The 22,504-nt window shown below is 48.5% G+C and overlaps 1 protein-coding gene across 1 annotated transcript in view; it reads right to left on the bottom strand.

Annotated features, from left to right (window-relative positions):
- Positions 1-2,464: 2,464 nt before the first annotated feature.
- MGAT5 (mannosyl (alpha-1,6-)-glycoprotein beta-1,6-N-acetyl-glucosaminyltransferase) overlaps positions 2,465-22,504 on the bottom strand; it is a 327,806-nt gene continuing 307,766 nt past the window's right edge. Inside the window, exons 16-17 of the mRNA XM_011970295.1 lie at positions 9,519-9,676; positions 2,465-2,787 (exon numbers count right to left, since the gene is read on the bottom strand). Of these exons, the coding sequence (XP_011825685.1) occupies positions 2,589-2,787; positions 9,519-9,676 (357 nt within the window). The 3' untranslated portion in view covers positions 2,465-2,588. The remainder of the gene's footprint in view (positions 2,788-9,518; positions 9,677-22,504) is intronic.

Below are 22,504 nucleotides of genomic sequence, written 5' to 3' on the forward strand. Positions count from 1 at the left end.
CAGGCTGGAGTGCAGTGGCGCGATCTCGGCTCACTGCAAGCTCCGCCTCCTGGGTTCACGCCATTCTCCTGCCTCAGCCTCCCGAGTAGCTGGGATCTCCTGACCGCGTGATCTGCCCGCCTCGGCCTCCCAAAGTGCTGGGATTACAAGCGTGAGCCACTGCGCCCGGACGAAAGAGGGATTTTTAAATGGCAGAAAGGTGCTCTTCTGGGCTGCCTGACCCAGGCGGGGGGTGGGAGTCGTGACTTGGAGAAGGGGAAGGTAGGGAGGCCTTGAACTTAGGGACAGTCAGCAAATGATCCCTGCAGCTTTTGGAACACGAGTCAGGGCTAAGGTTACTTTTCAGCTTCCTTGCTTAAGTAGCAATGGCTCGGCCTACAGGCTCCCCCTGTTGGTCAGATGCTTGCATTGACATCGTCAGTGTTCAGTGCTCCTGGAAGAGCCCAGGAGAGGGCGGCACTGGCCCAGGGGTTGCAGGGCTGGAACTCTAGCAAATTCCCACACCCTAGGGTACAGCCAAGATGCCCATTCACAAGGAAAAAGTTCTTCCTCACAGCAAGGATGCCAGTCATCTGCCCTCCTATTGCAGGAAACTGCCCTTGCTTTAAGCTTAAAGAAATGCACAGGCTCGTACACACACACACACACACACACACTCACCAAGGTTTCCTTTGGACTTCTGCCCTTCTTCCTAGGCCCAAGCAGAGGCTTTTCTCAGCCAGGTCTGGAGGCGTCCCTGTGATGATGCTCAGGGCAGAGGCCTCCCCATGGTACTCTCCCTGGCAGATGTTCTTAGGGGCCACCTAAGGAGTAGAGGCGGCCCCGGGTACCCCCCTCTCTCCTCCATTCTCTTAGACTGGAGGTACGATTCAGACCCACTGAGCCCCTGGGATCTCAGTGGGCCTAAGAAAAAGGCTGGCTGCACATTTGTGTAGCAACTGAGAAAGAAGCAGAATGTAACTTTCCAGACTTAAAGGCCCCACACTTACTCTAGTCCTCATGAAGTAGAATTCTTCCTTTCTCTCACATCTGAAAGCCACCAGCCATTAAGCCTTGCCCATCACTTCTGCCCAGCAGAGGGCTCCACCGGGCTGCCCTCTGTTAGCAGGCAGGGTGCTTGGAAGCCCTGGCGCGGAGCACATCATTGAGCGACTGAAGTGCCCAGCAGGGGCCAAGTGGATGATGCCAACTGCTCACATTAGGCAGAAGGGGGCTCACTCGCATCAGCATGGAGATGTCAGGGGCTTTCCAGAAACTTACAGACTTGTACAGAACATGGCAGCAATGATTCGGTGGGGTGGGGACTTACACAAAGGCAGAGCATGGGGGGTCCAGGGTTTGGAAGGTGAGGTCCAGTGTGTCTGACCAGGTCAACCTGCTGACTGATTATTCAACAAGTCAGAGTGATCCTGCCTGAAGGAAAAGCCAGCACCAGATTCCCTCCTTTGCGAGCTACACCCTCAGGGAAGCAGCCAGGACAGGGCACTGCATTCATCCTGAGTTGCCCCTGCTTCCCCAGCAGACATCAAGAGCCCCCTTCCCTGGACTTTGGTGCCATCAGAGGGGACACAACACAAGCCCACCTGTCAGGAGCCCAGCTCCGGTCGTGCTACACGTTCTTAAGGACCAAGTTCACTCCTGTCCACATCTTGGCTCAAAGACAATCCTCTCCAAGTCCATGAGCAGTGTGTGTCCTTCATCTCTCCTTTCCTCCTCATAGCGGGGCTGGAGGGAGGGTGAGTTTACCAGAAACTCCAAAATCCCTCAATCCCATATTTCTTTCCCAAAGGGATTCTAAAATAAATTATGGCCAAGGTATGTGTCTGGTCATGGGGAGATGGAGGAAAGGGGCCTCATCTCCTTTTTAGTCCCTGGCTGGGCTCTCTGGACAATACAGGCACGTCCCCCCGACTGAAGCAGCCCATGCTCTAGGTGCCATCTATGACAATGCCCTGGGGAGTTCGGCTGTGCTTCCAAAAGTTTCTTTTGCTCTGCTGCCATCCGTTTTGAGCTGCCAAGTCCCCATGGCTGTCCCTGAACACGCCACCAGTCCCATGGCACATGGTCTCTCTCCTGCACCCTGCCCAAAGCAGACAGAACAGTATAGTGAAGGTGGATGATTAACAGTGGAAATAAAAGAAGCCTGTGATCAATCCCTCCTCTCCCTCCCGTGGTCCCCTCCCTCCCACCCGAATAAATAAGTTAATGGGTTTAGGAATGTTCCCATTCAAAGTTCTTTCCCATCAGCTCAATTCCTTCTGTTTTGCTTTAAAGGACTCTTGAGACCTTCTTTTGCCCTGGAGCAGCTGCAGTGACAGTCTTCCCACAGTTGCTCCTTGAGAAACAGAAATGACATTGTGCCAGGGACAAGCCAGGCTCCTGGCCTGACATATGCTCTCGTTTTGTTTTGGTGAAGACTCCACTGGGTTGCTCGGAGTGCAGCAAGGGCAATACCACATCAGAACCTTCTACCAAAAAGTTCAGGCTCTTGCCAGAGTCCCTGGATTACTTCTGTCCCTGGCCCTGCCTGATGGGGCTGGGGCCACTGTCTTCCCCAGCAGCATGGTGCAGGGCTGAGCAGGTAGCTGCTATAGGCAGTCTTTGCAGAGAGCCACCTGGCCCTTGATGAAGTCCCGGCAGGGGCAGACCCTCTGGTGCCTGGGGTGGGCGCCTGCACAGCTGAAGAGCAGGAGATCACCTTGAAACACACAGTGCTTATTCTTGGGGTCAAAGGAGGGCACCAGGATGTCCTTGGCCAGCTCTGAGCTTTGGCAGGTTACCTTGTACCTGAAGAGGAAGAGAAAGGCACAAGGGTTGGTGATGAAGGGACAAAGCCTGTCCTCGTCACTGGCCCTGTGAGCCCCCATCTTGAGGCATGGTGGGATGTTCAGTTGTCTTGTCCTGCTTTAGAAATGAAATGGTGCCCACCCTCTGCGTCTGCAATCCTCCACCTCTAGGCATCTAGACTCAGGAAGGCATGTGTGCACCAGGGAGTGTGTGCAGGGGTGTGTGTTTGAGGCTGCTCAGTGAAGCTTTGTCTGCAATGGAGAAAAACTGGAAACAACCCAAATACTCACCAAGCAGGAAATGGCCAAATAAATCATGGCCCTTCTGTGCTTTTAGAGTTCCCTGCAGCCACTGAAAAAGAATGAGGGAGAAGAGAGGAGCAGGAGAGTCATCCTGGGGAAAGGTGAGTCCCAGAATGGGAAGCACAGAGCAATCAGCCCGCGGTGTGCACATGAGAGGTGAAGGCTGCAAGTTGAGACAGCTACATGCCAATGCCTTAGCAATGGCTGCTTCCAAGAAGTGAGAATGGGGCAAAGCTAAGCATTATTTACATGTTTTTTTTTAAGTATGTTTAACTTTTTAATTAAAGGCTTAAAAAAATTCCCATTATATGGCCTTAGCCTCTTGCTGGAAAGCAATCAGACAGAAGGTGCTGTCCCAGGGCATCGCCTCCCTGGGTCTTTGCAGCCACCCTTCAGCCATGGCAATGGTAACCCCAGTTAGAGCAGGTGAACTGAGGCTTCAGGATGTGCAGAGAAGGCCTGAATGCAGGCCCTGTCTCCCCAGTCCTGCACTCTTGCTCCTCTGCCATCTTCTCCCAATAGCTGAGTGGTCTCAGGCTGTGGAGCCTGGTGGCTTTGCTTCCTTTGGCTGGGACCACTGCTTGGGGGGCCAAGGATATTCTGATGTTTCCATTCCCAACAGTTTTGGCCTCTTATCTCATATCTTTCCCTCCAACTTGGGATGATTGCCCCCATCCACCTTGGTTCCCGAAGGAGGCGGTGGCCTCACCTGGTGTCCTGCATGAATGCTAGGTGGGAACTCATGCTGTACCTGAGACCAGAGAAGGTGGTGTCAGGGGGCCGGGCAGACCTGGGTTTGAGTCCTGGCTTTGTCTCTTAGGAGCTGTGTGGCCCTGGACAAATGAGTAAGCCACTCTGTGGCTCAGATTCCCTTCCATAGAACGGGGATAAATAATCCTTTACTGCAGGAATTTAGTGCTTCTACAGCATATGGCAGAGTCAAGCTCTAAGTAAGTCGATAAATGGCAGCTATCATTATTGTTAGGATCGTGGTCACCGTCATCATCACCCTGCCTTGGCAGACACCGGATGGACTATACCACCTCCCCTCTTGCTTGACCAGTGGTATGAATTTACACACCAACCATTTCTGTTTCACTTGGTTCATGGAAGTCTCATTTTTCTGCTGACATGGAGGGGATGAAGATGGGGAGCTTGAGGTTTCTCGTTGCCTCAGAGAAGCTTCCAGATGGGCTTGTACGTGTATGTATGCATATGTGTACATGAGCATGTGTGTAGAGCATGTTTATGTACTTGTGTGTATTTGTGTGTGTGCATGTGTATGCCTGTGTATGTGTGTGTAAAGCATCGTTTTCTCTCGTACTCCTGCCCTGTCTTTCTCTAGCTAACCAACTGCCTGGGGCCTTCCTTCCCTCGCCGACATTAATCCTGCGATTCCCTGCACATCTGCTGGGGCTTCTGGTGAGATCTCCCAGGCTGTTAGCCTGGCTCCTGCTCAGTTGCAGCTGAAGCCCCAACTGCTTCTGGAACTCAGCATGTCACTGGTGCTTGGGCCTCCCTCCCCCAGAGCCTGCGGCGCCTCCTGCTCCTGTGAACTGCACCAGGAGCCCAGGCCTGCTCAGAAGAGCAGGACTCTCTTCTCTTGCTCCCACAGTCACCAGGAGAGTGCTGCAACTACCTTAAATACGCCACCACCCCTGCTCTTGATGCCAGCTGGGAGGTGGTGATGCCCAGGGAGTTAAGGTCATGAATCATGAAGGGAGAGGGCAGGAAGTCGATTTTTATGGATTTCCTAAAAGGAAAAATGAGTCAGAGACTTGCAGTTACCAGGTCCTTCACAGAATTTCTCAACCGGACAACAAGAAGAAAAATATCTGGAACTCAATTCTGAATGACAAGTTTACATATGGAACATGGCCTTGGGATACAGGTTTATACTTATGACCTTTTTTTTAGGTGAATTACAGCAGCTGCTGTGGCTTTACTTAAACCATCTGCCGGCACACTGCTAACCAGAGCACAGGAATCTCTATGGCGACTCTCAGGCCCCATGGCGAGGCGTGTAATTGTCAGGAGCCATGAAAAACCCTCCTGCCCGCTCCCTGGGTCACCTGGACTCAGGCTCTAGGCCACCATCTCCCAGGGCAGAAGCACACATGTGTGTGTGTGTCTGTGAGCAGGATTCAGCTAAGGCTGCAGCAGCAGAAGCCTGCCTGGGGTGATGCACAGAGACCACCGCAGACTGCTCAAGCAGCAGACACTTCACCAGGCCACAGGTACCTGACACCAGGCAGCTCCTCGAGGGTTCAACTGGTGGATGCGGCGCTGTGGAATGCAGGGCTCTAACCAACTCCCTGGCCCCAGTGTCTTCTAAGCTCCCTTCTAAGCTCTCCCTTTTACTGGCATGCATGTGCCCGTCCTACAGCCCTGAGCAGTCAGGAAGGTGACTCCATTATCCTTGTGAACAAAGGTCATCAGTGAGGAAAAGCAGCTTTCCCCAGTCGCTAGAGCACATGGAGACCAAACAGCCTCTGCAGCCCAGGATCCTCAGTCCCTAGGTGGTCCTTGCCTTTCCACGGGGTGCATGGTGCTGTGTCTGCCTCTCTGTCCCTGCAATGTCTGTCTCACAAACACCCACATCCTCCTGCTCAGAGACCCCACCGCAGTGTGCCATCTTCCTTTCTTCCTAGTATCTTACAGGATGGGATTTAAAGTTTCTGGGCCCATCAGGTCTCAGTTTACAATTTATAGCTCTTGAAGAATAAGAAGAGGCAAAGCCCCCTCCAGTGGGGCTGGTCACACTTCCTCACCTGAAGTCAGGCAATGAGCTGAGAAGTCACCAGTCCCTTCCTGACACAGACCTATAATACACAGGACAGGATGCACTGGACAGGAGGCGAGTGCTGCTGTCTCCCCTGCTGCTCCTGCCCCTCCCTCCTGCCCCTTCCCTAGAGTGCCTTCCCTCCCTCAGCCCCCTCTCAAGAGGGCTCTGTTCCTTCTGGCTCTGCCTCGCCAGGCCCCACCTGGCAAATACTCCACTGGGATGCTCTCAGTGCAGCAGGAGCAATACCAAATCAGAACCTTCTACCAAAAAGTTCAGGGTCTTGCCAGAGTCCCTGGATGACTTCTACCCTTGGCTCTGCCTGATGGGGCTGGGGCCACTGTCTTCCCCAGCAACATGGTGCGGGGCTGAGCAGGTGGCCTACGAAGGGTCACCTTCCCTCTCTCAGGTAACAAAGCACTCACAGTCTAGACCGTACTGCTTATAATTCTTCGCATAGAGCAACCCCAGTTGCCAGTAATTTAACATTTTAGAAGAAACAACTTTAAGAGGTAGCAAAATTACAAACTGGGCAGGAACACATGGCCCTGTGTATGGAACTGAGGTCCTCTCCACTGGGCCACACTGGAATGGACCCTGGCACTTCCTGGAGCCTCCATCTTCCAGTCCCTACCCCAGTCTGGGAGGAGACTTGTCCAGAGGATGTGGGTCGCACGTGAATCATGCGTGCTCTGTGGTGGCCTCTTTAGCGCTTAACTGCGCCCTTGCACCCTGCAGGCACAAGAACCCGAGGCTGGTTTCCTGAATGGCCCTGATTCAAGACAACACAGGACACTCCAAAGGGTTCCCCTGATGTGATATACTAAAGTCATACTATAGAGTGAGGACAGGTGGTTCTTAAACGCTATGGATACCCAAAGACTGAAAAAGGAACTTAAGCTTAGCTCAAAGCAGGCTCCAAGTTGGAGATACAAAGGCAGTACTGGCTTGCAGGAACTGCTAATTGCTAATTGGCTATGAATACGGATGGGCCAGGATCACCTCCACACTGAGCAGGCACTCAATAGACTGCCAGGTAGCTGGGGTTTTATCACATTATCAGTATTTACAAATGCATGAACAAGTTATTCAGCAGGGTTCTTATGTTCAGAGAATTAATTTCAGATGGCTTTATTGCAAAATTAGCATTCATTCCAGCCTCCTGCTAAGCCCTGATCTCTACAGTGGGGTAGGGGGTGGGGGTGGGGTCAAGTGATCCCATGGCACAGGGCCTGGCCTCAGGACAGTCCCATGCCAAGCCCTTTTGCTCCCATGAACTCTGCATGGATATGGAGGTGGGGAGGGGCCAGGGCTGGGGTTGGCTTATCCGTCTTGGCTCAGTGGCCTCGGGCCTACTCCACTGCCCAAAACTCTCTGGAAGAAAGGGGTGTTTTACTCTGTCTTTGGCAAGGGTGGTTCATTATCTTACCCATCACCTAGGATATCCCCATTTTACAGATGAGAAAACTAGCAGAAGCGAGGGAAGTGGCCATTTGCTTTTTCTCCTTCCTGCCTTCCCTGACCTGGACCCTGGCCTGGAGGTGGCCTGCCTTTGTAGGGCCCCGTGCTACTTCTAGCCAGACCCTAAGCAGAGTCCCTGGGCCAAGAGCCCTGACTCCTGCCTGGCCAGGAAGGAAGCCGTGCTGTTCAGGAGTCCCATTTGGTCCCATTGCCAGGATGCCGCTTCTCGTATCTCTTCTTCCAGAAGTGGGCTTATGCAGACAGTCCCTAGTCTGTAAATAGTGAATTCTGACTTCTGAGGCAGACAGACTCAGGGTTCTCAAGAAGCCACCTTGCTCCAAGAGCTACATGCAAAAGGAGCGAGTGGAAAGCCCCTCAGAACCCTACAATTCAAGATTTGCGCTGTGGAACTGGAAGCTTCTGGTACCATCACAGGCTTTCCAGACATCCCGGACCACTATCCACTCCCTAAAGCTTGTCTGGTGGCAGAGCAGGGTGCTGCCCCGAGTCCCCACTTTTGGCCTATGCTTTTGTTTTCATGGTGTAATCAGGGCAGCTTCTGTGCCTGGGTCTTCTCATAAAAAGAACAGGGAAAAAAATAGCATCACCAGGGCCGAGTACGGTGGCTCACACTTGTAATCCCAGCATTTTGGGAGGCCTAGTGGGGCAGATCACCTAACGCCAGGAGTTTGAGACCAGCCTGGCCAACGTGGTAAAACCCTGTCTCTACTAAAAATACAAAAATTAGCTGGGCGTGGTGGCGTGCAGTTATAGTCCCAGCTATTTGGCAGGCTGAGGTATGAGAATTGCTTGAACCCGGGAAGTGGAGGTTACAGTGGGCCAAGTTCACGCCACTGCACTCCAGCCTAGGCAAAAGAGTGAGACCCTGTCTCAAAAAAAAAAAAAAAAAAAAAAAAAGCATAGCTCAGACCCCTACTCATGAGAGCTTCCCTGCAGCAGGCAGGACACAAGAGGCCACACACTCTCCCTACAAAGGGTTTTACACCACATTTACGGATAAGACGACTCACAGGAAACAGGCCAACTCAGACCATGGTGCACAAATAACAACAGTGGCCAACAGCACTAACAGGCGTGAAGCCAGAATAGGGACAGGTGAGCCCTGAGCCCCAGGTCCACTCCACTTCCTAAACATCCTCTTCAAGCCTGGAATGGTATACCTGCTAGACTGAGTATCTGGAGTTGGGACAGCAGGGTCTTATTATTTCTGGGCTAGTCTCTTGGAGAAAACACCTAATCATAGCTACTAAGGTGGTGGGTGGGTGGGGAGGCTAGAAAATTATGCAATATGTGGACCACGGTGGGGTGTGATAAACATGGAGAGAATGGATTCAGGCCTGTCAAGGGTCATGGGTGAGAGGCCAGAAGAAACCTCAGATGGAAATTTGGGAACTGCAAATGCCCAACTCAAAATGTCAATGCAAAGGGAAAGGAAAGGTGCCACTAAGTAATGTAAGCACAAGGTAAGAAATTCAAGGAAGGTACCTCCCCCGTGCAGCCCTGCGCCAGCATTCCCAGTGGCGCACTCATCTCATTACCAAGGGACCCCACAGACTCAGGTCTGCTGCGGCCTGAGATGTACCATGTGTCAGTGACCTAGAAGAAACTGCAAAAGGGAATAGGCCGCAAAAGGCTGCTCTTAGAAATTGTTGTGGGCAGTTTTGTGCCATCTCCTTCTCCATGTTTCTCATTCCTTTCTGACTCCAGGGTTGAACAATGTCACTCGCCACCAGCCCCTTGCACTGCTCAGACTCTGCTGGGGGCCTGGCTGCCAGCAGGGGTCTGAAGAGCTGATCCATCTACGCCTGTGACTCTGTGCCCACCTCTACTTCCACTGTTCTTGGGGTCAACATTAGCAAGCTGAACACCTCCCACAATTTTCAAACCCAGATACAGTTTTATTTATGCAAATACAACACCCCCATTCCAATTCTAAACACATCATCACGCCAGGTGACTTCATCTCACCTGGAACAGTAACAACAGGAACAGTAACAACACTGGGCTAACTCTCAGGGGATCCTGCTGCAACATACTCCCCTCCCACACCTTATCCCCACAGCCCAGTAGCTTGGAAGTGGAAACCTGTACCTCTCACCTGACTACCCCACAAGGCCAAATGGAGTCTAGGGGCTGAGTCCCCACCCCCACCCCAGGGCACTTACTTCAGCATGTCCTTGTCCTTGTTGAGGTGCTGGAAGAAAGAGGGCTCGCAGATGAGCTGGCTCTCCTGGCACACCTGCTTGCAGGACTGCCCGGGCTCAGCAAGCTTGACCTGCAGGGCGCTGAGGGGCGGCCACATCACTTGCCCATGGCAGAAGTCCTAGAACGACAAGGAAGCCATCAGCCACAGTGCCAAGGATACAGCTGGGGATCCCCAGCTCTGCCAACCACCCTGGCAATGGGAGGCGGCACACTGGGAGAGCACAGGGATGGGGAAGAGTTGGGAGCCAAATGGATGGGCTGGATTGGGGCTCAGCTGGAATATACCTTCAGGCCAGATCTTGACCTCTCTAACCACCAGCTTACTCAACCTCAAGATGGGGACCAACAGCAGTGCCTTCCACAAAGGGCTCCAGGATGAGAGGTCATACTTGTGATGAGCTTGGCACCACGCCTGCCCATGAAGGGTGGCTATTCTCAATCATCACCATCGACACTTTGCAGTCAGGCTATTTAGAGCCTCTGCTCTTCAAGGCCCATCTTCAGACAAGCCTCCACCAGCTGGTCTGTTCCCTTCTCTGATTCCAAAGGCACTGTGTCTACCCTATCTTGGCAGTTACCTAATATGACACTGTTTCATGAGCGCTACTTTTATCTCAATGGCAAGGTTCTGATGCTCTGAGGTGAAGATCATGCCAAGGAAGACTGCAGACATTTCTGATACCACCTCATATGGTGCTATGTCCTTGGTAGGGACTTAGTGCTGGTTGGTTGAAAACAAGTACAGTAAGTCCTCACTTAGTGTCGTGAATAGTCTCTCAGAAACTGCAACGTTAAGCAAAATGACAACATAAAGAAACCAATTTTACAACAGGCTAATTGATATTAATAAGAGTTAAGTTTCTATGGCACATTTCTTGTCAAAAAAATCACCAAACTTCTAAATAAAGACCCAAAACACTTCTAATATTAAACATTGAAACAAATGTGAGCTATACAAGCATTTAAGAAAGACAAATGTAAGTAAGATAAATTATTTACTCAATTTTTGGTGAATCAGTGAGTAACAGCAGTTGTAGTGGTGGTGGGTTCAATCGAGTAATACACATTCGCGAAGTGAAAATCGTAAGGCGTGCCTCCTCCCACCTCATAATTCACTATCAATCAATCACTAACATGCACTGCAATCAGGCCTGCCTCCACCAGCTGGTCTGTTCCCTTCTCTCTGATTTCTTGCATGTGTATGATTATCGTTGACTTTATGAAGCTTTTATTGTACAATAATTTGTATCGATTCATTTGTTTTTGAACCCTGTTATTCCAGCTCAGGGTCGAGGGTGGCTGGAGCCTATACCAGCAGGTCAGGGTGCCAGGCGGGAAGCAGCCCTGGACGGAACACGGTTCCATCTCAGGGTGCATTCACATACACCCCCACTCACTCATGCTGGGACCATGTAGACACGCCAATTCACCTCAGGTGCCCAGCTGGGAGATGTGAGAGAAAATCAGAGTCCTTGAAGAACACCCATGAAGACACAGGGGGAATGGGCCGACTCCACACAGACAGTGGGCCCGGCCAGGAATCAACTTTCTTCATTCGCAACATTATAGCAAAATGACATTATTTGAGGATCTTCTGTACAACATTTCATATATTCAAGAACTGGAGAAATAGTCTAAGTAGCATATGATAGGATGAGCAGGAATATGGCACCCCCTACCAGGAACATGTGTTAAGTGCTCCGAGTTGGGCAGAGCCAGTTGACCCTGGGATCTAGAGGGAGTAGAGGAAACCAGCAGGTCTAAGGAGGACTCAGGGGTTAGGAGAGAGTTGGAGGACTGCCCCTGAGAAGTAACATGGAGTACCAGCACCAGGAGTGGTAAGGAAATGTACTTTTCAATGTGTGTCCTTCTGGAGTATCCTACTTTTTCTCACATTTCCTTTCCAGATCTGTGTGGAGGAGTTGATCGGTAATCTCAGGGCCCAGGGCTCCTAGCACTGGTGCAGTCGGAGGAAATTCTGTCATGTGGAATGCCACCACAGGGATATGAAGGTCTCATGCTACCAGGTGGGTCCCTTGGCATGGAGGTGGGTGTAGCACCAGAACAAAGGCTGACCCAGAGCTGCATCCAGAGGGCATACTGTTGCCATTTTTCTTTTTTTTAACCTTGTGCTTGTATATATACTTTTTTGAGACAGAGTCTTGTGCTGTCACCCAGGCTGGAGTACAGTGGCACAATCTCGGTTTCCTGCCACCTCCACCTCCCGGGTTCACGCAATTCTCCTGCCTCAGCTTCCCGAGTAGCTGGAACTACAGGTGTGCACCATCACACCCAGCTAATTTTTGTATTTTTAGTAAAGATGAGGTTTTGCCTTGTTGGCCAGGCTGGTCTTGAACTCCTGACCTCAGGTGATCTGCCCACCTTGACCTCCCAAAGTGCTAGGATTACAGGTGTGAGCCACCGTGCCCGGCCTTGTGTTACTTTTAATGAGCCAAAAGACAGTAAGAAAGAACAAAGCAAAACCCACCCAAGGCTCTGTGGGCAGCTGGCCTTGAGAGCACTTCCTGCCTCTTGCTTTTACCAGCTATGTAACCTTTGAGCCTTGAAGAGCAGAGGCTCTAAATAGTCTGGTTGCAAATTGTCGATGGTGATGATTGAGAATAGCCACCTATTTGGGCAAAATACCTAACAGTCTGAAGACTTAGTTTCCTCATCAGAAACTAAGATGATTTCTTAGGGTTATTGCTTCTTCCTATCTCCTTGAAGGAGGAAATGCTGAGAAAGGCATTGCCAGCTGAGAACGGCAACTGTAGGTTACTACTGGGTTACTTGGTGCTAGCTTCTCTTATAGTCTCCTTAAATCAAGGATCCTGATTCCACCAAGGCAGGCAAACCCACTGCTGCCCTCCACTCATGTGTTCCTATGATAAGCGGACTCGACTACTCCAGCCTGAGTGAGTTTTGGTGGTTAATGAGCAAAATGCTTCACCAAAGAGTTGGCAGGAAACCTAGAACTTGGATTCCTATCAGCTGCAAACAGAATTCCAGGAAGGTCTAATAATTCAGAGATGAAAAGAAACACATTGGATTATTGAGGGATATTAGGATGCAGCTTACTCTTCTGAAAATGATGCACAGTGGGTGAATGGGTAAGCAGAGTGTCCCAGGACCCATACAGCCATGGGCACCACCAGAGATAGACAACCGGACAGGAAGGCCCTCAAATGACTCCTTATATTCATGGTGATTTTGAGCACAATCCAGGCCCCTTGTTAAGCCTGGATTGTGGCAAGATAACTTGAGTCTGAATGCTGCTACTAAGGCTGACAGCGTGACTGCACAGACCTGTGGGACCCTGAATGGGGACACAGTGATCACTGGTGGCTGTTGCTTTCTTAGGTGACAGGAAACCTACTGGCTAGCCTTTGACACTCGGCCCATCCCATCGGGACAGTTGTCACCAGACAGGAAGAATGAAAGCACACAGTGATCAATGGAGTTACTGATGATCAGAGCTGAGTGAGGACATGGGCATTTGGAAAAGGTAAAGTGTTTTTTGGTTGTTTTTCTGGTTGGCTAATGCAAGCAACCTTGTTTATATAGTTTGAATATCCCTTATCTGAAATGCTTAGGATGAGAAGTGTTTGGATTTTTTCAGATTTTGGAATATTTACATATAATAAGTATCTTTGGGATGAGAGTCAAATCTCAACATAAAATTCATTTATGTGTCATATATATCTTAAACATGGAGGCTAAAGGTAATTTTATACAATATTTTAAATACATTTGTGCATTAAACAAAGTTAAAGAACTATTATGTGTGAAATTTTCCATGGTAGTGTCATGTTGTTAATCAAAAAGTTTCAGATCTTGGAGCATTTTGGATTTTCAGATTAGGGATACTCAATCTGTAATTCTTTTTTTTTGAGACAGAGTCTCGCTGTGTCACCCAGGCTGGAGTACAGTGGCATGATCTTTGTTCACTGCAACCTCCCTCTCCCAGGTTCAAGCAATTTTCCTGCCTCAGTCTCCTGAGTACCTGGGATTACAGGTGCATGCCATCACGCCCAGCTAATTTTTGTATTTTTAGTAAAGACAGGGTTTTGCCATGTTGGCCAGGCTGATCTTGAACTCCTAGCCTCAGGGGATTCGCTTGCCTCGGCCTCCCAAAGTGCTGGGATTACAGATATGAGCCACCATGCCAGCCCGCTCAACCTGTAATTCTTTAGGAGCAGTTGGATAACTTCTGCAGCCTTTACATTTTATAATAGAGAGACTTTTAAATCTACATACACCAAGTCATGCGACTGAACAGAAAGAAGCCAAGTGGGAATGTTTCTCTCTGCGTCTTGGATTTGGCTTGACCCAGTCCTGGATTAGGCTGGGGAAATGAAGATCCACGAAGGCTGAAAGCTCCTGTTTAGGCTTATGAATCATGACTTGTAAGAAAACTGTGGAACATCGCTACTTACATGACACCTACAAACAGAGCTGAGGACAGTATCTCTGTACCTGTTGAGTTTGGAGACTCTTTAGAAACTTGGCTCCTTATTCATGCTCAGCCTCATGGGGTACAGGAAGCAGCACAAGGGTTAACACTGAAGCTAGAGGCCAGGCGCAGTGGCTCATGCCTGTAATCCCAGGACTTTGGGAGGCCGAGGTGGGCGGATCACCTGAGCTCAGGAGTTTGAGACCAGCCTGGTCAACATGGTAAAACTCCATCTCTACTAAAAATAGAAAGAAATTGGCCAGGCGTGGTGGTGCATGCCTGTAATCCCAGCTACTCAGAAGGCTAAGATGGGGGAATTGCTTGAACCTGGGAGGCAGAGGTTTCAGTGAGCAGAGGTCGCACCACTGCACTCCAGCCTGGGCAATAGAGCAAGACTCCATGTCAAAAAACAAAACAAAACCCTGAAGCTAGGGCAAAGAGTCTTCCTTTGTTTGACAAGGAGGAAGTGACATGGTGAAGGAATGTGCTTCAAGTTAGAAGGAGCAGATTGGAAGCCTTACCCCACCACAGTGATGCTTTGGGCGTGTTACCTGGTCTGGTCTCATCTCCTGCTAGTCTGCAGAGAGTGAGGCTAATAGATAGTAAGAAGTGGAGCTGAGCAGAATGCAGCAAATGGCAGGTGCTCCATAAATAATCCTTTTCCTCCTGTTAGCCCTTCTTGGAAGAGCTGCCTGTGCCCCGTAGTTTCCAAGGTATGGCATTGGAGACATCTGCAGAATCTGGGGCAGCCCTAGATGAATGCACATCTTGCACCCTGGTCCCAGCAGGGCAGGATGGCACTGCAAGGCCCAAACCATGGCAAATGCCCTTAAAGCTGCACTGGAGGACTGATATGCCCTATCTGTTCATTGCTTTGTAAACTACAGCAGCCTCCCCTCTCAAGGTCCCCCTCAACGGGTATGCTCAGTTCCATCCTGCACATGAACACTGGAGCTCCAGGAACCCTTTCTGGTTCTCCCCAGGAGCATGGACTAGCATCCTCTCAGCAGTCTGTTTTGGGGGTCAACAGAATCAGGAATAGTAAAAATAGCAGCAGGACCTTCTCAAAGCTTGGTGCCACCTGGAAAGTCTAAAGGTGATCACATTGAACAGAGGGAGGCCTGAAGGTGGCAGGAGAAAACTGGGGATCTGGGTTAGGGTTCTGGCTCCCAGCTGTGGGACTTCATAGATATCTCTTCAGCTCTGCCTGCTCTTGCACATAAAATGAGGATGATGCCATCTGTCCTTCACTCCTTATCTAATTCCTGTGAGAAAAAAATGAGGTGACTGATAAGAAAGAACTTTGTGATGTTAATGTTCCAAGGTTGACCGTTGTTTGCTGCAAGGATCTGGAGGTAAAAGTTGAGTTGGCTGATTACATATGATAATTCACCTACATCCACAAGAGCCATCTTTTGGTCCAACTGCTTTTAGGGCACAATTGAAATGGAAGCCCCTGTCATAGCCTCTTCTCTCCCGTAAGTGCCAGTCCCACTGGGTGCTCAGAGAAGGCTAGGCATCCTCTGTTTCATTCAACTGAAGCACAGGCTAATAAGACAGTGCCAACTTGCCTTATCTCTTTACCATAAGCACTCATTCCTTCATTCACTGAACAAATACTTGCTACTAGGCAGAAAAGCATAAGGGCTCAGAGCTCAGACTGCCTGGTGGACTCTTAACTCCTCCGTTTATTAATCATAATGTGTAACGTGCTCAGAAAAGCACCTGACACAAAAACACCATCTGCATGTTGGCTGTCACCATGACTATGTGCAATCTAGTGCCTGGAGTGCAGGGGAGGGGATGATGAAGCAGAGGAACCACAAAACCCTGCCTTCATAGGGCTTGCATTCAGTGAGGGAGACAGAAAAACAACAGATAAGTCAATATATGCAGTACATTAAAAGGTGGTAAGTACTCTAGAAAATAATGAAGTGAGACTGTTGGCAGAGATGATGTCCTGATAAGGCATCACTGAAATGGTGGCAGCTGGGAAAAGACATGAGGAAGTAAAGGAGTGAGCCACGCAAGCATCTGGGAGGAACTTTCTAAGCAGAGGAACATCTAGATCAGAGGATCTGACGAGGGAGTACATTCCAGGGGGAGCAGGCGCTTCCGGGTACCTTGGCAGAGTGTATTATGGGTCGGAAGTGACGGGGTTCAGGAGGGCCCTGGGAGTCAGAGCTTTTCCTTGAAGTAAGATGGAAGACACTGGAGATTTCTGGGAAGAGGGGTGATGGGATCTGCATGCTGGGAACAGACTGCAGGAGCAAAGCAGAAGCAGAGAGACAGGAAGCTGCCGCAATAGCACAGGAGAAAGATACGGGACTGAGACCCTGAGACAGGGCACCTCTATTTAACAAACCCCCATGAAACACTCATGTAAGCTGGCTTTGAAAGTTTCCTCATTCAGTACTTTACAAATGGCTATTAAAGTCTCCCACTGGGTGTTGGAAATACAAACATGAAGGAGACACAGTCCCTGGACTCAGAGGTTCAGTGCGCAGTCTAGTAAGAGAGGCCAAGGCTAAAAAATTACAGAACAGTACAAAACAAATGCCCAAATAGGTGCGCAGGCCACTTGCAGAAAGGAAAAGATTAACACTAGGGAAGAGGAAAGTGGTGGTAGCAGTCAGAGAAGGCTTCCAGGAGATAGGGAAGGCCATCTGGCTTTTGTAGGCTGCATAGAAGTTAGTAGCTTACCTCTAACATGGCGCTTTGCAGATAGTTGGTGCTGGGAACAGACTGCAGGAGCTGCTCAACTAAACTGAATGTTTTTTGCATCCTGAGGCTTTGATAGCAGCAGCAGTAGAAAAGGAAACTATTCTAACTCAACGAGCTCCTATGCAGGCAGAATGAGATATAAACAGTAATTTCCAATCTGGTTAACAAGCCTGCTTAGAACACAGAACATCTGCATTCTTCCCTAACAATTATTTCAACCAATCACCAAATTTCTCTAAATGTGCTTGACTATCCTGAGATTTCCATGCAGTAGCCATAAACCAACGAAAAGTCTAATAACCAACCAATTTATGAGACAAATGAACACAACCAACCATGAAGAAGAGGTAAGAGCACTGCCTTCGTAAAGAAGGCTAATTAGCAGCCTGGGGAAAACACCATAAAAATACAGAAGGGGCCAGAGAAGGGGAAGAGAATGCTCCCTGAGAGAAGCGCTAGGTAGAGGGGCTGCTTGTTTGTGCCCTCTTGGTTTGCTGGGCCAGGGGACGGGTCACTTGTTCAGAGCAAAGCAGAGGAGTGGTAACAGAAGGGCCAGTCAGAGAGGGCTGAGTGGTGTGTGAAAGGGGTCCAGAAACCCCCCACCCCACCCCACCCCACCCACTGCAGCCATCTCTTTCACAGAGTTACTAATAAGCCCATGAGAGATTCAGTGCAAGTGGATTTTGGTGGGAACCTACATTGTCTGCAACCAAGAACACAGGACCACATATAAAAGTCAGTAGGAAGGATATAAAGAAAAAAAAAAAACAAAAAAAAAAAAAAAAAAAAAAAAAAAAAGGACAGGTAAGGCCATGAAAATGGGGTCTGGGCCCCGTTTGGTCGGCTATTTGAGGGATAAGGCACGTATTGGTTATCTGTGTTATAGCTGAGAAATTCAGGGCCTGGCACAGGAAGTGTTCCATTAATATTGAGTAACTGACTGGATTAGCACACCTCAGGTGCCAGGCTGAAACTGACCATTCTTGGCGTGTGTTTTCCCTTAAAACAAAGTGAACTGTGTCCACACATGGCCCCAGAGGTTGTTTCCCAGAAGTGAGTGTGAATTTTTATTTCCACAAAAGAAACAGTGATGGTGCCTGTAAAACTGAGCAGCAGGTGGCAATCTCCATGAATTATCTCTACACATGCAATTCCCATTGAGCAACAAGCTCACCTTTGAAGAGCCGAAACAGAAATCTACCTTATTCACACACTTCTAGGAGTCTACCCAGGAGAAATGAAAACAGGTTGCATGTGAATGTTCACAACAGCACCTACCACATTAGTCAAAATGTAGACATAACCCCAAAGCCCATCAACTGGTGAATGGATAAACAAATTGTAGTATTAATCTATCCATTCATGGAATACTATTCAGCAATAAAATCAGTTCTGACACATTTAACAACATGGGTGAACCCCCAAAACATCATGCTAAGTGAAAGACACCAGAAATCTCCAGAAAAGGCTCATCTAAAAAGGCAGGAAACAGATCAGTGGTTTCCTAGGGCTGGGGTGGGAGCAAGGATTGATTGCTAACAGGGACAAATGAGTTTTTTGGGGTGATGGAAATGCTGCTAAACTAGAGTGTGGTGGTAGTTGTGTAACACTAACAATTTGCTAAAAAAAAAAAAATCATTGACTTGCATCCTTATATGCGGTGAACTTTATGGTCTGTACATTATACCTCAGTGAGCCAGTTTGAAAAACACACTTTAGTCGGTTTCTGGGCTCCTGCGGCAACTTGTAGTGAAGGCTTTGAGAGCACCTACATGGGCCAGACATTGTTCTTAGTGCTAAACATTATCAAACTACCCTTTCTTCCACCAGCCTGATGGGTAGGTTGCATTATCCCTATTTCTCAGAAGAGGAAAGAGCACAGAGATGTTAGGTAACTTGCCCAAGGTCAGAAACACAGTGGCAAGCAGAGCTAAGATGTGAACCCAGGCAGTCAGCTGCTAGGGTTCAGTGCTTAATCATTACCTGCCTAGTCTGTCTGGGTACAGGAATGGCTGGGTAAACAAAAGCTGTTTATTTCTCAAGAGTAAACATTCCTAAAGCTAGTACCAACCTTCTTCCCTTTTCAATTTCTCCCTCTTTCCTTGCAATCTGTCACCTCTACCATTTCTCCCACCTTGGACTATCCAGATTCATAATAACATCTACAACACTTGCATCTACAACACTACAATCCTTGCATCTACAACACTCCATAGTGGGCTTATTTTGGAATCTGATGAATACACATCCTAGGACCTTCAGCTGATTCCACAGCCATTCTTGGAGTTAACTCTTTTTTTACCCTCCATCTCTCCAGAATGCTTTTCCCATGAATCACATAGCTCTTTACAAATTAACATGGCTGTGACCATCCTATACATTTACAGTGTCTTTACAGGAAACAGAAAATAGAACTCAAGAGCATATGTATGGTTTTAATAAATTAATCTGAAATTGCCATTCCTTCAAAAAAGTCCTGCTATACTCTCTGACCTGAGGCTAATACAAAAGACTTTCCCAAGAAATGCATAACGAAAACCTTAACAAGCCCAGACATACTCAAGATAGGGAACAATGGTGCTTGATCTTAGATTACAAAGAATTTCCCCCTGCTAGAGACAGCATCTCTCTGAGAAAGCTGATTTAAAAGAGCATGCACTCTGAATCAACATTTTTAATACAGTAAAGGAAGCGGGGACATTAAGAGAAAAGAGCAAGTGGTTTTCCTAGATCCAGGAGTCTTTCTCATTGGGTGCCTGCACACAGGGAGGGCTGGGTATGAGGTGGGTTTCCGGCTGGCAACTGCTCAACTGCACACTGAAGCCCGGAGTGCCCTCGATTGCTGTCTGTTGGCTCCCTCTGGTTCCCACTGCCTTGGCTGAGCGTGACGGAAAACCCTGAAAGGTTTCTGGAGTAAAAGCTTCTGTGTTCTCCTTGCAGATCACATGGAGAACTCTGAAGGCAGATATCAGCCTAATTAGGGCTGCAGGGCTCCTACCATCCAAGGGATGGGAAGGGCCTCCTAGGAGCTGCAGGCTTTCTTGTTCATACCAGGAAAACTTCCTCTCCATCCTCGCTGCCCTTTGAAGATACTCGTCTAGTTGCAAAAAATAATGAATACTCCAACCTATAAAACACTGGGGTCTGGAGCTAAAAGAGGTAGAAGACTCAATCTGTGAACCAATGGGATCTTGGCTTCCTATCTTCCTTCTGGCATCAGGGGAACATTCTGGGTTTAACAGAATCTCTGAGATAAACTCAAAATAGGCCCCCTTTATTGCTCATTTAGGAGCATTTGGAGAATGTTTAATAAAAAATGCCCCTAAAACAAGATTCCTGGAATGATTTTTCTAAGCACCAATCTGATAGTTCCACTGCCCCTTAGTCTGCAACAAAGCCTTTCTTTAGCTTCCTATTATCCCAGAATCAAACTGGAATTCTTCAGCCGAGCCTCAGCATCTTTTCACATTCTGCAATCTCCTCCTCCAGCCTGGTCTCTTACCTCATCCCTCTCTTCAGTCAAGTGCCTATCATTCCCCATGACATTTTCCCCACATCTCCAGGCCTTTATATCTGGACTTGTCCAGCCTTCCATCTGTGCTACCAGTTTGCCTTCAGGACTCACCTCCTGCAAGATGCCTTCGGATACACTCTACCATTTCTCCCCCATCTTCCCTCTGCAGGCTGGGCCATATGATCCCAAAGCATCCTGTTACTTCACTATTACCAGGGTGAACCTATAGCAGTGGCAGTTACTGCCTGCGGACTTGGCTGCCTTCTCCATGAAACTTGCAGCTACTTGAGGGCAGGGATGGGGACTTGGAGATATTCTCCTCCCCAACTGACTGCACAGCCCATGGCATGCTCCAGCTGACAAATATTCAGAGTAGAGGAATGAATCAACAACAGCAGGCAAAAAAGAAACCTCTGGATTTCTGTGAACTGCAGATCTCTGCAGAAAGGCCTATATGGTGGGGGTGGGGGGTGTGCAGTTTTATTAGCATGCTTTCCAGCAAACAATTTTGGTAACATATATTACACAAATCATAAAGTCCAGGATGAGCTTCCTGGTTCCTGACACACTGGAATAAAAAGCACACCCTCCCTCCCTTCCTCCTTCCTTCCTTGTTTCTGTCACCTGGAAGTTACTGTGCACCAACCATGTGTCCAGCAGGTTACTAGGGATACAGAGGTGAAGCCAGGTGGAGCCTCTGCATTATGGAGCATTTAGCAAGGTCTATTTGGGGAACAGGACCTTCCTGTTTGAAAGGAAACCCAGCAAGACTTGCAGAGGACCTGATAACTTTTAAAGACCAGCTGGGATTCCTGAGCCTCAGGGGAGAAATAAAAGCCTTCAAATAAACCTGATCAAGAGTCATTTATGCCTGGTGGTTGGGTAACTATTTTCCCTAAGAGGAAGTGGAGACAGGCAAAGAGGGTTTCAGCAGAAGCTGCAGGGATCCTAGTATGATCTCAAGAGAGCTGCCGAGATGGTGGCAAGAGCTGTGATGTCTTAAGACCTACAATTGAAGGAGGCCCTGCAACTCTTCCCTGCAGCTGCAGGAAGGGTGAGCAGCCCTTGATGACGTAAGAAGATGGGAAGCAAAGCTCTGGACACCTTCTGTCTCCTGAGGTCCTGGTAAGCACTGTTGGTGCAGACTTGGCCTCATATCAAACCAGTATCAATTCTTGATTCCACAATCTGTGAGCCTCTAACTGTGAGTCTTGGTTTCCACCACCCAGATAATGGGGTTAATACTACCATCTCCTGGAATTACTGTGAGAATTAAATGATATATTATGATGTGTCAGGCACACGCTGGCACAAAATCTGTATGGATGTGGTTGCTAGAGTTGTGATGATACTATCACTCTGGTGTCATATAAAGGCTGAATGAGATAAAGATTCAAATGGTTTCTCGTGAAACCAGATAATTATATTAAAAAGTAGTGTATTACAATACAATATAGCATAATGTATTAAATAATCAACAGTACCAGTTTGCATTTATTGAGCACTATGTATGTGCCAGGCTGTGTTCTAAGCACTTTGTACGTATTAGCTCATTCGATCCTCACATCAGCCCTATGAAGTAGGTCCTATTAGCATTATCCTTATTTTACAGACAAGGAAAGTAAGGCATAGAGAGGCCAAGTAACATGCCCAAGTCATATAAATAGAAACACATGGTGCCAGGAGTAAAACCCACATGGCCAGGCTGCAGAGCATGCCCTCTTGCTGCTAACAAAAGCTCAGCATATCAGACACACCGCCCCAAAGGATATGACCAAGGCTCCCAGCTCCAACGGCAGCACCCAGGGCTGCTGGCGGCTCGCCACAGTTTCAGTCTCCTCAAACCACCAACTCTTCCTTTGAAGCCCACCTTGGGCCTACTTAGATTTTCAATACACCATTTCTATTTTCAGCTTGCACCATCCTCATCCCCTATTGTGTAAAGATCCCTTGATTGCCTTAAAAAATGCTTTATCCTTTAAGAAGAGCACCTTATTTCTGGAATCTAGTCAAAGAGTTCATATTCTCCTACCCACAGGGGTTCTGAGTCTGTCTATTTCTAGCTCTGTGTTGCTTTTGAAGTCCAAGGAATTAAAATGCTATAAAATGACAGCAACAGGCTCCTGGTCTTTACTTCAAGGAGCACATGCTGCAGTTTCCCAACTTTGTTGGGGAAGGTGGGACTCTTGGCACCCTCCTTGGCTTTGTCCTGCTTTTTACTGCTTTTTATCTGTTTTATATACTTATAAGGTTTC

This window comes from Mandrillus leucophaeus, unplaced genomic scaffold, assembly GCF_000951045.1.
Source record: "Mandrillus leucophaeus isolate KB7577 unplaced genomic scaffold, Mleu.le_1.0 Scaffold94, whole genome shotgun sequence".
NCBI classification, from domain to species: domain Eukaryota; kingdom Metazoa; phylum Chordata; class Mammalia; order Primates; family Cercopithecidae; genus Mandrillus; species Mandrillus leucophaeus.